The 13,979-nt window shown below is 36.8% G+C and overlaps 1 protein-coding gene across 1 annotated transcript; it reads right to left on the bottom strand.

Annotated features, from left to right (window-relative positions):
- Positions 1-3,181: 3,181 nt before the first annotated feature.
- LOC128526386 (putative protein TPRXL) lies at positions 3,182-10,982 on the bottom strand. The gene is made up of 4 exons (XM_053498190.1): positions 10,922-10,982; positions 8,493-8,581; positions 7,216-7,318; positions 3,182-3,636 (listed from the first exon to the last, which is right to left on the bottom strand). Exons 1-4 carry the CDS (start codon positions 10,980-10,982, stop codon positions 3,182-3,184), a joined length of 708 nt encoding a protein of 235 aa, XP_053354165.1.
- Between the last annotated feature and the right edge of the window lie 2,997 nt (positions 10,983-13,979).

Below are 13,979 nucleotides of genomic sequence, written 5' to 3'. Positions count from 1 at the left end.
ATGTTTAGATGCTGTCTTCCTCACTCTCATTGATCACTCAGGTTTACTGACGGTGAGGTGATTGTTTGCTTTACATCTCAGGGAGCCCTCATGTCTGTGTTTCCTTCTGGCTCTCCCTTTTAGGTTATGCTGTTATAGTTAGTCCTGCCGGAGTCTCTGCTTGCATTTTCCACTAAATTTACATTCACATTATACAGTATGTGACTGTGACCAGACCTAACAGTTATCTCTTCTCTTCTGCTCTCCCCTCTCCTGTTCTTTCTTCCCCTGTCTGAGGACGGTTTAACTCTACCATTAAGACGGTTCTGGCCTCGACTGATGTTGAAGCTGTTTCTCTGAGGACTTGGTTGCAGTTGTTTGATAGGACTGGAATTTCCTACGAGTCTACCTGAGTCTCCAATAACTACCTGGACTCCATATTAACATCAACTGTTATGCTGAACTGCCTGAGAACTAACACACAGTATGAATGCAGATCAATTCCTGCTCTCTGTTTCACCCAGATGAGGATGAGTTCCCTGTTGAGTCTGGTTCCTCTCAAGGTTTTTTCCTATTGCCATCTCAGGGAGTTTTTCCTTGCCACTGTCGCCCTTGGCTTGCTCATCAGGGACTATCTGACCATTTTGATTCGTACACATTCACATTCCATACAAACTTAAATAATTCTTTTGATTGTGTAAAGCTGCTTTGCGACGATGGCAATTGGTAAAAACGCTATACAAATAAAATTGAATTGTGTGTAATTTATATAAAAAGTGGACTGGGTATGGACTCTTCCTTCTGAAAACCCTGTCACTGTTTCTGTCCTGTTTCTGTGAATGTCTGCTGTGTCTTCATCTGTGTCTTAACCAGAAAAAATGCTGCGCCTATTTCCTCTTTAAGCTGTTTGCGAAAAAGCTGCTCAATAAGTGCAAGTGTAAAATGTTTGTGCAAAACATATGCAACTCACAAGCTTTAAAAAAATAGAATAAAAACTCAACAATATTGTAGTGAACAACAACACAGGCAACACAACACATTTCTCATAAAACAATCACGATTTATTTTAATGAAACAGAACATTGAGCACCACATTAACAGACAGGTGCAAGACCTCACAGTTCTACACATTAGCTCTTACTTTACATTTCCTGGAGTTTTAAACAGATTAATTATACAGTCTGGTATACTGTTAGACTAATTAGTTTCACAGTTATAATCACAGCACCAAATACATGAAAAGAAATTATATTTTCCCGTTCCAAAGCCGTATTTCATTAGTGGTAACTACAATACTGATACAACACTGTTATTAACTAAAGCTAATAGAGGTGCAGAGTTTTGCTACAATCAGGTTTATTATAAAGGTTTAATATACAGTACAGTGCAGTTAAATTAACATGAAATCTACACAGGTTTGTGTTGTGAAATCAACAAGCATTCTAAAAAATAAAGAACAAAAAAACTTGTATAAAATGACATCTTTGATAAATTCACAACTTTGATAAATATTTCTTTTATTGTTTAGAAAATCTGGTATTTTTAAACATACAGTAACAAAGAAAGTAGTTGTTCAACAAAATAGTAAAGATCCAACTTAGCTCTAATCTCAATCCAGTAATCTATTTGCAATCTGAAGGTTAGACATTTAGCAGATTTCAAAGGACTGAACAAAATAAAATAATCAAAAATTAATAAATAAAACAAATGACCATAAAAACAACACTTACAATAAAACTATACAGTACAAGAGAATTGCAGTTAGTTTAACTGTTTTCTACTTTTCTTTAACCATTTTTTTCTCTTCCCTTTTTAATTTTTTATGCATTTTTTTTTTTTAGGTTTTCTGCTCACATTTTTGAGATTTAAGTTTTTGTCAATAATCTTTCATGGGGAGGGCGTTACAGTGCTGTGTGCTCATTGGCCAGCTGTGTAAATCTCCATTACCGTCTCAACCGGTTTACTGGCAGAGACACTGTTTTAATGGAGAAAAGGCATTATATTGTTAATATTGATCAAGCTGTTGTTATTATTTTTTGAGGGTTTGTGATCTACACATAAAACAAAAAGTTTAATGTAGTTACTTAGAAACTTGATTGTTAGTCTATAATCACTGCTAGGTGTTTAAGAGAGGAACACAAAAAAAGTAAATAATATAAAAGAGAAAATGAAAAAATAATTAAAGAAAAATGGAGAACACTGAAAATAGGGGCAATTCTCTTGTATAGTATTACTGTACGTTTTGTTTTTATAGTCATTTCTTGTTAAGAATTATTAGAATTCATTTTAATTTTTTTGTTTAATTCTTTTATTTTTGTTCAGCCTTTTTGGCACAAATCTCATTCCATAATTTCTCTTCCTCAAAATTATACACAGCAACAAAAACCTCAAAGAGAAATATAATATATACATGTACACATTTTCATATATGTAACATTTTTAGAAAATTAACATACAGTGAGTATGGAAAAGAATCACCCTAAGGAAAAAAGATCTGTGATTTTTAAATAGACAGTTAGAAGAATAGTTTATCATTCCAGTAAAGTTGCTCAGTATGTTCATCTATTTTATTTGTTAAGCAAAAACACACATAAATGCTTATTTAACTGATTAGGCATAATTTCCAGAATTGGTGTCTCTGCTGAGAAATAGAGAGCTGAAGGACAGCGGATATGGGGACCAGTTACACTTGCAGTACATTTTGCATGCTTAAATAGTCACAATAGTTCAGATGGTCTGCAATGCCTAATTTGCAGATTCACTGAATTTTCAGAATCATGTTACAAGAAGAAGAAACATTTTTCTGAAGAATGTCAGAATATTCCAGCTTATTCAAACTCATTCCAGATTCTCACTAGGTAGATGGCCTCCCCTTCTGCAGGTGTGCAAAAGGGAGCGGCCACTAGATCGGGCATGACTGGTAGAAGATCATCGTTAATGGATCTCTGGCTTTTTTCCTGCTATAAAAACAATGCTGACAGCTTATCTCAAGGTTCTGAGATATACAGCTTAGAGTTATGCAGCAAACACTTAAAAAGGGCAAGGACTAAATGCTCCCCTTTGATTAACACTTCAAGGAGAGGAACAAAAGGACTGCACAATCTCCCGCGGTTTTCAAAAAGAAATAGAAAGAGAAGAAAGAGTATCATGACCAAACAGTAGCGTTCCAGTGTCACATGACTTGAGCCCTAATGACGCTAAACTAAACAGATGAAGTAACGTGACTGACTGAAGCGTTTTCAGAAGTGACGTCTTCCCTAACCTGTGGAACTGCATCATTAGAGCTGGAGGTGTTGGAGTGAAAACTTACTGCAGCATAAGTCAGACCTTCAGCAGGTTTCTCAGCTGATTGACCTGTGGGTAACTGAGCTGTGGAGTAGACGTCCTGATCAGAGGGGATTGTGGGTAACTGAGCTGTGGAGTAGACGTCCTGATCAGAGGGGATTGTGGGTAACTGAGCTGTGGAGTAGACGTCCTGATCAGAGGGGATTGTGGGTAACTGAGCTGTGGAGTGGATGTCCTGATCAGAGGGGATTGTGGGTAACTGAGCAGTCAAATTAACACCAAAGTCACAGGGGCTTGTAAGCAACATGGTGGTGTCATGAACAGGTTGAGAAGGATCAGAGGAGTTTGTGGGTAATTGAGCAGTAAAGAAAACTGCAGGAGTTCCAGCATTTGAAGCAAAAAGTTCTCTGGTGTTTTTACTTTCCTCAGACTCACAAACAACAAGAGGAACCTGAGAGCAAAGAAAACCAGAAACCAAAAAATATTATACTGTAAATATTTTCAGCTTTCAATTTTTTGTTTAAAAGACAATATGTTTTGGTGCTAAACACACAGACACTACAAGACAAATACCTCTTGGTCATTTTCTGAGTTTTGAACAGGACATTGGTCAGTAGAAGCTGTACCTGCTGGCAAAAAAAGTCAAGGTATTGTTGTTAGTTTTATTTTTGGATTTATATAATGGCCAGAAATCTATCTTACTAGAGACCATGCAACTGTGCTCAGAGCTGACAAATCATCTTTAAACTAATAGTAAAAGTTATCATACACCTGCTACTAATGAAATGATTCTGATTAACCCCAGACAAAGATCAGTGCTGTGTTCCCTTCCATAATGTACAATTAACACTACTTCCTGCTCTCTGAACATCCTGCACTGCCTTAACAACCATAACACCTCGGATACCTGTGGCCGCTACTGTAAAAAAAAAAAAAAACACCTCTGAAATAGAAAAAAAAGAATAATAATATATACTGGGACAAAACTGATAGATTACAAAACATACTATTGAACGTACATACCCTGTGATTTAATGGGATTAGATTCCTGCACAATTTGGACTCCCTCATTTGTAAAAATATTAATATTATTCAAATAAATAATCTAAGCGATATTAACACTTTATTGGTGAAATAGGTTTGTGGATTAGCTACAAAGCATTAATAATTTGTAAAATTATTATTTTTTTCACTCTTAATAATAAGAAAAAATAGTGCATAAATCGAGGTGCACCATGTTTTCTTATGCTTCAGCAAGGCGCAGAGACTGATGGGTAATGTTGCTTGTCTGTGAAGACGGACACAGTTTTTGTTTCATTCGTTTATATTTACTTTACTTTAGTGTAACACCAACATGTTAGGAAAAAAAAAACTAAATCATTGATAGAGGAAAAGGCTATCAATAGGAAAAGGAAAAATTACTTGAACTCAATCAAATGAACCTAATCAGTTTCTCAAGAGCACACAAAGCCTTTTGACTTTCAACTGTGATCAGCTGGGGTCATTTTGATTAAAAAGTTGGACCATTTCAGTCCCTGGTAGTGCAATTCAAGCAATTAATCAATTATGGGTGGCAAGGCACTGTCAAAAGAACTCTTGAATAAAGTTGTGCACAGCCGAAGTCAGGAGATTAATAAAAACAATTCAAAAACAATTCAAAGGGTTTATCACTGCCTAGAAGCACATGAAGTCTTATTTGGAATAAATAAGATAAAAATTGAAGATTTATTAGGAAGTGAGAGGTATTTGGTACAACCCTGGATCAGGACATTGCTCCAAACCGGATAAAAGCCAGGAGGAAACCAGTCAGAGAGGTTACCAAGAGGCCTACAGCAACTCTGAAGCAGTTGCAGGAATTCATCACGAAGAGTGGTCATAACATTATCACAAATTCTCCTCAAATGTGGCTTGTATGGGAGGGTTGCAAGAAAGACATGAAAGTCACAACCGAGCTTTGCAAAGACTAGGGTATTTATATGAAAAAAAAAAATTTTTTTCTTTGGCCACAAGACCAAATAATGTCTGGCAGAGATCTAATACAGCTCACCTTGCAAATAACACCATTCCTACAGTAAAGCATGTTGGTGGTAATATTCTGTTATGGGGATGTTTCTCTGCAGCAGGAACTGGAGAACTTGTCAGGATAGTAGCAAAGTGAATACGGCAAAATACTATCAAATTTAAAATCTGCTGCCATCTGCCAGAAAGTTGTCAATGGGGAAAAAGTTTACCTTCCAACATGAGCACACAAAAAAGCTGACCGCACAGTGGTTAAATGAGAAAAAGGTCAATGTCCTTTGCATGGCACAGTAAGAACCCAGAATTAAATCCCATTAAAAATCTGTGGAATGACACAGACCACAAATGGTCACCATCAAATTTAACTCAGCAGTTCCGCGAAGAAGAGTGGGGAAATAGTGCAAAGTCTAGATGTGCAAAGGTTTGTGTCCCATTGAGAAGGTGATTAGTTTCATCTAATTGTGTTTACAAGTCCATTTTAGGAGGAATTGATACTTTTTTAAATGGTGTTTTATCCTTTTTGACACAGTGTTTTTTATCTTTCACTTGGGTGAGCAAGTACAGCTGGGTAAAACAAAAACTGTCTGTCTCCTTTTTAGGCTGCAAACCAACAAAATGTGGATATTTTAAAGAGGTGATTCTTTTCTATATCCACTATAACTGAGTTATACATTTGAGAATGTGTTGTGTGTGTGTATAAATACCTTGCAACTTGCATGTCAAAGTGAGAATTGTGATAGCAATCAGAAGCAGCAGCATAATTACAGACACAGTGATCACAGTGGAAGCTGGAAATTCTGGAAGAGAAACCGACACTTTATCCTAAATACTGATCATAGAAGGGAGCAGAGCCTGTATTTACTAAGCGTCCCAGAGTAGGACATTACTCCTAAGTGGATAAAAATTCTAAGAATTACGCCATTTTGGTCCTACCATCAGAAATAGGAATAAGTATTATACTATTAAATAAATATATTTATAGTATCATTTATAGTATCTTAAAATAGGAAATTACTCCTATCTACACCAAAATGTAAGAGAGTTCCGGAGGTGTCCTAAATGGTTAGGGGTAGTGAGGAAAATGACATTAAGGCAGAGATGTGCACAGATGAGAGATGTTAGTAACACTGAGTAACATGATGTGTGGTATGTAACTGGTCCATTAATGAACATGTCGTATGCTGTCTCTGAGGGGACTGATACTGTCCGATTTTTAGTAACAGTGAAGATGCAGCTTTAAAACAGTGACACAGCCAACAGTGTCGGAAATAATAAATTAAACTCAAATGCTCAAGTGAAGATTCATGCATTTCCCCAACACGCCTCATGAAATCAATAAAAGACAAACTGCATCCATGGAGTGAGCATGATCTATGGCACATATTAAAAGAATTATGTTTATATATACAATTTATATAATTGTACTAAGTTGTATAAATTCATTAACATGGCGTTTCCCCGTGTTTCCCACTCCCCAGTGGTAGATGGCGCAGAACTGACAGGTAGGATGAATTGCCTCCATTCGTTTTTTATCTTTAGAGTTAAGAGTAGGATAGATATTTAACTTTAATTATTCCTTTACATTTTACTCCCTCCTCTGCAAGATAAACACTCTCATGCTCTCTGCGCTTTCCTTTCAAAATCATTATGATTAGATTATGACAGACCTACACAGCTCTATTATAGGGGCTTTAAACAATTATGATTGGAGCAGTCTGATAGTCATACAGCTCACGCATCTATAAGTTTGTTTGTGTATGCTATATACTGTAAATAACTTTAATGTCCTACTCTGTGGTAGGAAAATTTTTATTTTCTAAATGAACTTTGAGCGTGGTTCTTATTAGTGATTCTGAGATGCCTAGTAAATATGGGCCCAAATTCATTAAAGTCCTGGAGTTGAATGTGTGATGTGCATCTTAGCAGACTTACCTGCTGGCTGAGAAGCTGGAGTAGACTGAGAGAAAGATGATGATGATGATGATGATGAGGAGGAGGAATAGGAAGAGGAGGAGGATGAAAATGACAATGATGTCTGTGATGATGATGATGAATGTGGTGGTAATGGTCCATATAATAAAGATGGTGATAGTAATGATGATGATAATAATGACAATAATAAGGAGGAGGAGGAGGAGGAGGGTGATGACGACAATTTTGCTGATAATGAGGGGGAGGAGGTGGAGTAGGTGGAGGAGAAGGATGAAAATGACAATGATGATGGTGATGATGAATGTGGTGGTAATGGTGTGTGTAATAATAATGATGACAATGGTGAGGGCGAGGGTGATAGTAATGATAATGATGATGATGATGATGGCAAAGGTGAAAGTGATGGTGTTAAATGTGATTGTAATGGTGTGTTTAATAATGATAAGGAGGAGGACGAAAATGACAACGATAAAGATGGTGATGATGAATGTGGTGGTAATGGTGAGGGGGAGGGTGATAGTGATGATAATGTTAATGATGATGATGGAAACGGTGAGAGTGATGGTGTTAAATGTGATTGTAATGGTGTGTTTAATAATGATGAGGAGGAGGACGAAAATGACGATATTGACAATAATAATGAGAAGGAGGAGGAGGGTGATGACGACAATTTTGCTGATAATGAGGGGGAGGAGGTGGAGTAGGTGGAGGAGAAGGATGAAAATGACAATGATGATGGTGATGATGAATGTGGTGGTAATGGTGTGTGTAATAATAATGATGACAATGGTGAGGGCGAGGGTGATAGTGATGATAATTCTGATGATGATGATGATGGCAAAGGTGAGAGTGATGGTGTTAAATGTGATTGTAATGGTGTGTTTAATAATGATGAGGAGGAGGACGAAAATGACAACGATAATGACAATAATAATGAGGGAGGAGGAGGGTGATGACGACAATTTTGCTGATGAGGAGGGGGAGGAGGAGGATGAAAATGACAATGATGATGGTGATGAATGTGGTGGTAATGGTGTGTGTAATAATGATGATGACAATGGTGAGGGGGAGGGTGATTTTGATGATGATGATGATGATGATGATGGCAAAGATAAGAGTGATGGTGTTAAATGTGATTGTAATGGTGTGTTTAATAATGATGATAAGGAGGAGGATGAAAATGACAACGATAAAGATGAGGATGATGAATTTGGTGGTAACAGAGTGTATAATAATGATGATAGTAACGATGATGACGTTGATGAAGACATCAATACAGAGGAGGAAAGTAATGGTGATGAGGAAAATTTTGATGGTGATGATGATGATGAAGGTTGTGTTGGTATCCAGGTTGAAACACTTAAATCTAAATATTTGAAGAAAAGTTTCAGAACAGATGCAACACCAATATTTGGTATATGTGGAATTGACTGCTGCTTATACTTCTGCAATCTCACAGCAAGTGTAGTGAAGCACAAATACACACATGCACAAGAACATAGAACAAACTTTGAGCCTAATACACATCTGCTCATCACATTACTTAATCTGAAAGAATAGAAGTTTGTGTAACAGATAATGAGTTAGATCACTTCAATTCCATGTGTTAACTTTTTTCTGAACTTAACTGCTCTTCTTGTTTGTGCTCACACTATTGTTATACAGTATTCGCTAACTGTCCAATAATATCACAGGCTAGTGTGTACTGATTCATGTAGTGCCAAGATAACTAATTCAGTGTGTCTCTGTGTCTCTACAAACTCACCAGTAACTGTCAGGTTGATCTGTGTGAAATAAACTCTGTATCCATCATCAGATTCCCAGGCTGCTTCGGCTCCACACCAGTATTCACCAGAGTTTAGATCATTTGGATTTCTAATACTCACACTCAAGGTTTGTCTTTCTCTGTCATCATACAGGGAGAATTTTCCTATATTTATGTATTCTCTACTTTCATTAACAGATTTTTTATAATAGCAAACAGGTTCTTCGCGCCACATCTTGCAGAGAAACTTGGGGTTACTCCTGAGGGATTCTGGGTATTTACAGCTGATGCTCGAGACTCTTCCTAAAAGGACAGTCTTACTAATGGACTTCTCATAAGACAGATCTGCAAATCAGAACAAATCAGATGAGTTAATATGTGTAGAAAGGTTTAGAAAAAAAAACCTAAACTGTGAATTATGACATTTCCTAGTATATCTTTTTGGACAAAAAGTTTTCCTGAAATTTGCTGCAGTGTCACATGACACTGTTATGTGGATCTACACTAATCATGGCGTTCTTCTACCTATGTGTAGCAGTCTGGAAAAACCCTTCACATGGAGACATTTTGACATTTTGTGCAATTCTTGAAAGTTTGAAGAGCTACAGGTGGTTCTAAACAGTATTTATTTATTTAATTATTGATTGATTGATTGACCGTAGGCAGCACGGTGGTGTCGCCTTGCACCTCCAGGATCCTGGTTTGATTCCCAGCCAGGCTCGATTTCTGTCTCTGTGTGCATGGAGTTTGCATGTTCTCCCTGTGCTTGGTGGGTTTCCTCCCACAGTTTAGGCTAATTGCCGTTCCCAAGTTTTCCATAGTGTGTGAATGAGTGTGTGAGTGAATATATGTGTGTGTGTGCCCTGCGATGGATTGGCATCCTGTCCAGGGTGTGCCCCGACCTTATGGCCTAAATCTCCTGGGATAGGCTCAATGCCCCCCACAAACCTGAATACAGGACAAAGTGGTCTAGACGATGAGTGAATAATTGACGGTATGTTTCTTAATCGGGTGGTCTGGTGAAGACCTGCTCGGTTACATTTTTAATACTTACAGGGGAGGGTTTGTTTCACTCTGTCATCATACAAAGATAAATCACTCAGAAATCAGTGAACAAACTCATGGGTAAAACAGGCAGGGGTTCAAGGTCAGGAACACAGAGCAATGCAGGACCAGAATAAAAATGTCAGATTTGAGGAGTAAACGATCTCACAAACACACACTGGAACAATAAATCCTTCCTGAGATAAACTATAAATGAACTGAAATGAATCTATTAAATTAAACGAGTGAGTTAAAAAGAGTTTAGTAGTCAGGTACAGGGACGAGTTTATATCTAATTGGGTATTTAAATTATAATCTGCAATCGAAGTCTTAGCAATCAAAAAGGTAAATGCAGATTAAATCATTTTACCATGAAAATGTAAAGGTTAACAAAAAATTCATGAAATATTACATAATTGTAGTAAGTAAGTATGATTACTTGGTATTTTGTATTTCTGTTGATCTCAGTGGTGGGAGACTCACCTTCCTTTACCTTCAGTTCCACCCGTGTGTAATTGTCTGTCCCAGAACTAATGTTAACTCCGCACTCATATGACCCAGTGTCCTGTACAGTGAGCTCTCTGATCATCACCCAGAACTCTGCTGATTTGGTGTCATCATACAGTGAGAATCTTCCTGAATTCATCCACTTGTTTTTAGCGCCTGTCTTTTTTTGGACAGAACAGCCGGGTGGTGAACCCTTACAGAAATATTTATTGTTTTGTGTGTATCCTGTATCATACTTGCACTTGATAAGGACTCCTCCTCCTGAATATCCTGTTACTTCCTTGGAATCTCCTCCATCTAACAAAACACCAAACATCCATCTGAGCAAAACCTTCCTTCATGTAACACTGCTGCTGAGAGTGAGGATTATTCTGAAGTGCATTTCTTTACCTGAGATCAGACAGAGGGTGAAGATGAGGAGGATCTTCATCCTGAGTTCACACTCACACATCTCCACACCAACTGCACTACAGGAAGATATTAAAGCTCCTGTTCTGTTCCACACTCTTACTGTCTCTGTCCTGCTCTGTGAGTGTACTCTGTGTCTTTATATGAGTCTTAAACAGAGTGTGATGCTGCACCCACTTCCTCTTGTAAGCAGGATAAGAAAGAACTGCTCAGTAAGTGTATGCGGAAAATACATACATGCGACTCATAAGCTTTTAAATTTCTGACATAAAATGAGTCTCTGGTCAGTTACAGTGTGTAAACAATCATATGAAGGTGTGTGTGAGTGTTTAATGTTGATCGTCCTCATGTGAGTTGTGTTTCCTCTCAGTGCTCCAGTATTAACTTTACTGATGATATCTACAGTATTACTCCATGTCAGTGTGTACTGCCCTACACATACGAACACTCACACACTTAATCACACACTACGGGCAATTTAGGCACACCAATTAGCCTAATCTGCAGGTCTTTGGACTGTGGGAGGAAACCGGAATACGCGGAGAAAAGGTCAGGAATGAATCGAACCTGAACCCTGGAGGTGCAAGGTGACAGAGCTAATCACTACACCACCGTGCCGTCTAGGGATAAACCGTGTTAGATAATAGATAGAACCAAAGCACAGCAATATTGTAGTGAACAACAACACAGGCAACACATTAACACATTTCTCAATCAACACTTATTCTAATAAAACAAAACATTTATCACAACATTAACAGACAGTTGCAGGGCTTCACAGTTTTACAAATTAGCTTCTACTTTACAAATGAATGAAAAGAAATTATATTTTTCTGTGCCAAAGCTTTAAATAATTAGTGGTAACTACGATACTGACACTGTTAACAACTAAAGTTAATATAGGTGCTGAGTTTTGCTACGATCAACTTTATTATAAAGATTTGTTATATAGTACAGTGCATTTAAATTAGCATAAAATTACAAATTAAGCGCATGCCTAAATCTCTTATCGCTCTCGCTCACTCCGGAGTTCTCTAGGTAGACAGCCTCCCCTTCTGGATTGGTCGGTGCAGGGCCGTGGGAATGGGCACCGACTGGCGACTAACGTGGCCTAATGGATCTCGGGCTTTTACTTACAGGTCCAAAGGCCGGGACATTCATTCTTTTCTTCCCTTTTAAAACATTTCCTTTACCCCCTTTTCTCAATAAAATTACCCCTTTTCTGTAAGACCTCGCCTCGTGTCTGTGTTTGTGGTGCCATGCGTCAAACCTGTTAGAACAGGAAGAAACTATCGACATGGTGCTCTAAAAATAAAAAGATACATTTACATAATACATTTTTCTATACTGTGGATTTTTATAAAATCTAGTGTTTTTACATTTAACAAAGCAAAAAGAGGAACAACAGAGTATTAGAGATCCATGGTGCAGGTTATTCAGCTCTAATCTCAATCCAGTAATCTGTCCACATAAAGCAGTGTAACTGACTGAAGTATAGTGACATGAGATATTATCCTTAATGTGTAGAACTGTATCATTAGAGCTGGTGACACTGCTGTAACTAATCACTAAGTTAGATTTCTTATGTAATGAAATTAGTGCCAAAAAGAATTGAGCAAAATAAAATGATCAGAAAACAATTAACTAATACCAATAATAACAATAAAAACATTTGAAACTTTATAATTATATTATAATACTATACAAGATAATTGCAGTTAGTTTCAGCATCCCGTTTTTTATTTTTTATTTTTTTGCTAAATAGTTTTATTTTATTTCTCTCTTCTTTTTTTTACTTTTGTTCATTTGTCAGGGTTGCTGTGAGAATTCTAGTAAAGTTGCCTAGCATGTCTATTTTATTTGGTTGTTTGCAATGTCGTTTATAAAAGCTAGAATTGTTAACAGAGAGGTTATTATATTATAAGGGATTGAGAAAGCCTGAGACTGTTTGTATTAACATGGCTATGATGCAAACTTTGGGAAAAAAAAGCTTGAAGACAGAAAAAGGTTGCAATGCAGTGTAAAAAAAAAAAAGATCAATACCTGATATTCACAAGGATGTCTACAAGAACCATATTATACCATATTATACTTATATTTCTTTAGGCTTTTAAAAGTTACTTCTACAAGTTTAAGGATCAACAATGCCATCTAGAGGAACTTTTAGTGACTGAATTATTTCATGGTCATAAACATACAGTGGAACCTTGGATTACACGCATAATTCATTCTGAAAGAGTGCTTGTATTCCAAAACACTCATTAATGGATAATTAAATTATTCACTCCACATTAAAAAAATACATAAAAAATAATTAACACAAAATATAAAGTAAGAAAAAAAATAACCTGCACTTTACCTTAAAAAAGGTGTTTTTTGTGTGTGTGTAAAAAAAAACACCTTTTTTAAGGTAAAGTGGAGGTAAAAATTTTTGTTGTTGATTATACCAGTAAGAGACGCACTAAGACCCAGCAAGGGAGATGATTAACCACAATTCCGCAGCGCAAGAGAGAGAAAAAACATTGGCTCAATCGTGATCACGTGACGCTCAGCGTCAAAACAAGAAGCGCATGCGTGATACTCAGTACTTGTTAACCAAGACTTGTTCGATTTCCAAGCCAAAATTTAATAAAAATCTTTGCTCGTCTTACGGGACACTCGCAAACCGCGTCACTTGCAATCCGAGGTTTTACTGTATTTTAATGGCTTAAATAGAAGCTTCAGAAAAAGAAATAAATAAATACTTGCTGCTTTCTCAGGCAGTGGTCGCTCAGAGGCATATATACTGTATATATATATATATATATATATATATATGTGTGTGTGTGTGTGTGTGTATATATATATATATGTATATATATGCCCCCCTGCTATGAATTGCGCCCTTTGATGGCTATCAAATATTATATTAGAACATAAATTCATAGGTTTATTATTATCAAATATGATATTACTATTATAATAAACTCCAGCCACAAGACAGCCGTCAAGACCATTAATACAAATTCTTGTATAATGTTTATTTTGTAGCACATTTATT

Source organism: Clarias gariepinus, chromosome 6 (genome assembly GCF_024256425.1).
Source record: "Clarias gariepinus isolate MV-2021 ecotype Netherlands chromosome 6, CGAR_prim_01v2, whole genome shotgun sequence".
Classification (NCBI taxonomy): Eukaryota; Metazoa; Chordata; class Actinopteri; order Siluriformes; family Clariidae; genus Clarias; species Clarias gariepinus.
This window is presented reverse-complemented; position numbering and strand designations above follow the sequence as displayed.

Coding starts and splice junctions, on each gene's coding strand:
- LOC128526386 (XM_053498190.1), bottom strand. CDS start 10,982: ATGTGTGAGTGTGAACTCAGGATGAAGATCCTCCTCATCTTCACCCTC. Junction 7,319..8,492: donor CACCATTACTTTCCTCCTCT/GTATTGATGTCT, acceptor TCATCATCACAG/ACATCATTGTCATTTTCATC. Junction 3,637..7,215: donor TCCAGCTTCTCAGCCAGCAG/GTAAGTCTGCTA, acceptor GAACTCCTGCAG/TTTTCTTTACTGCTCAATTA.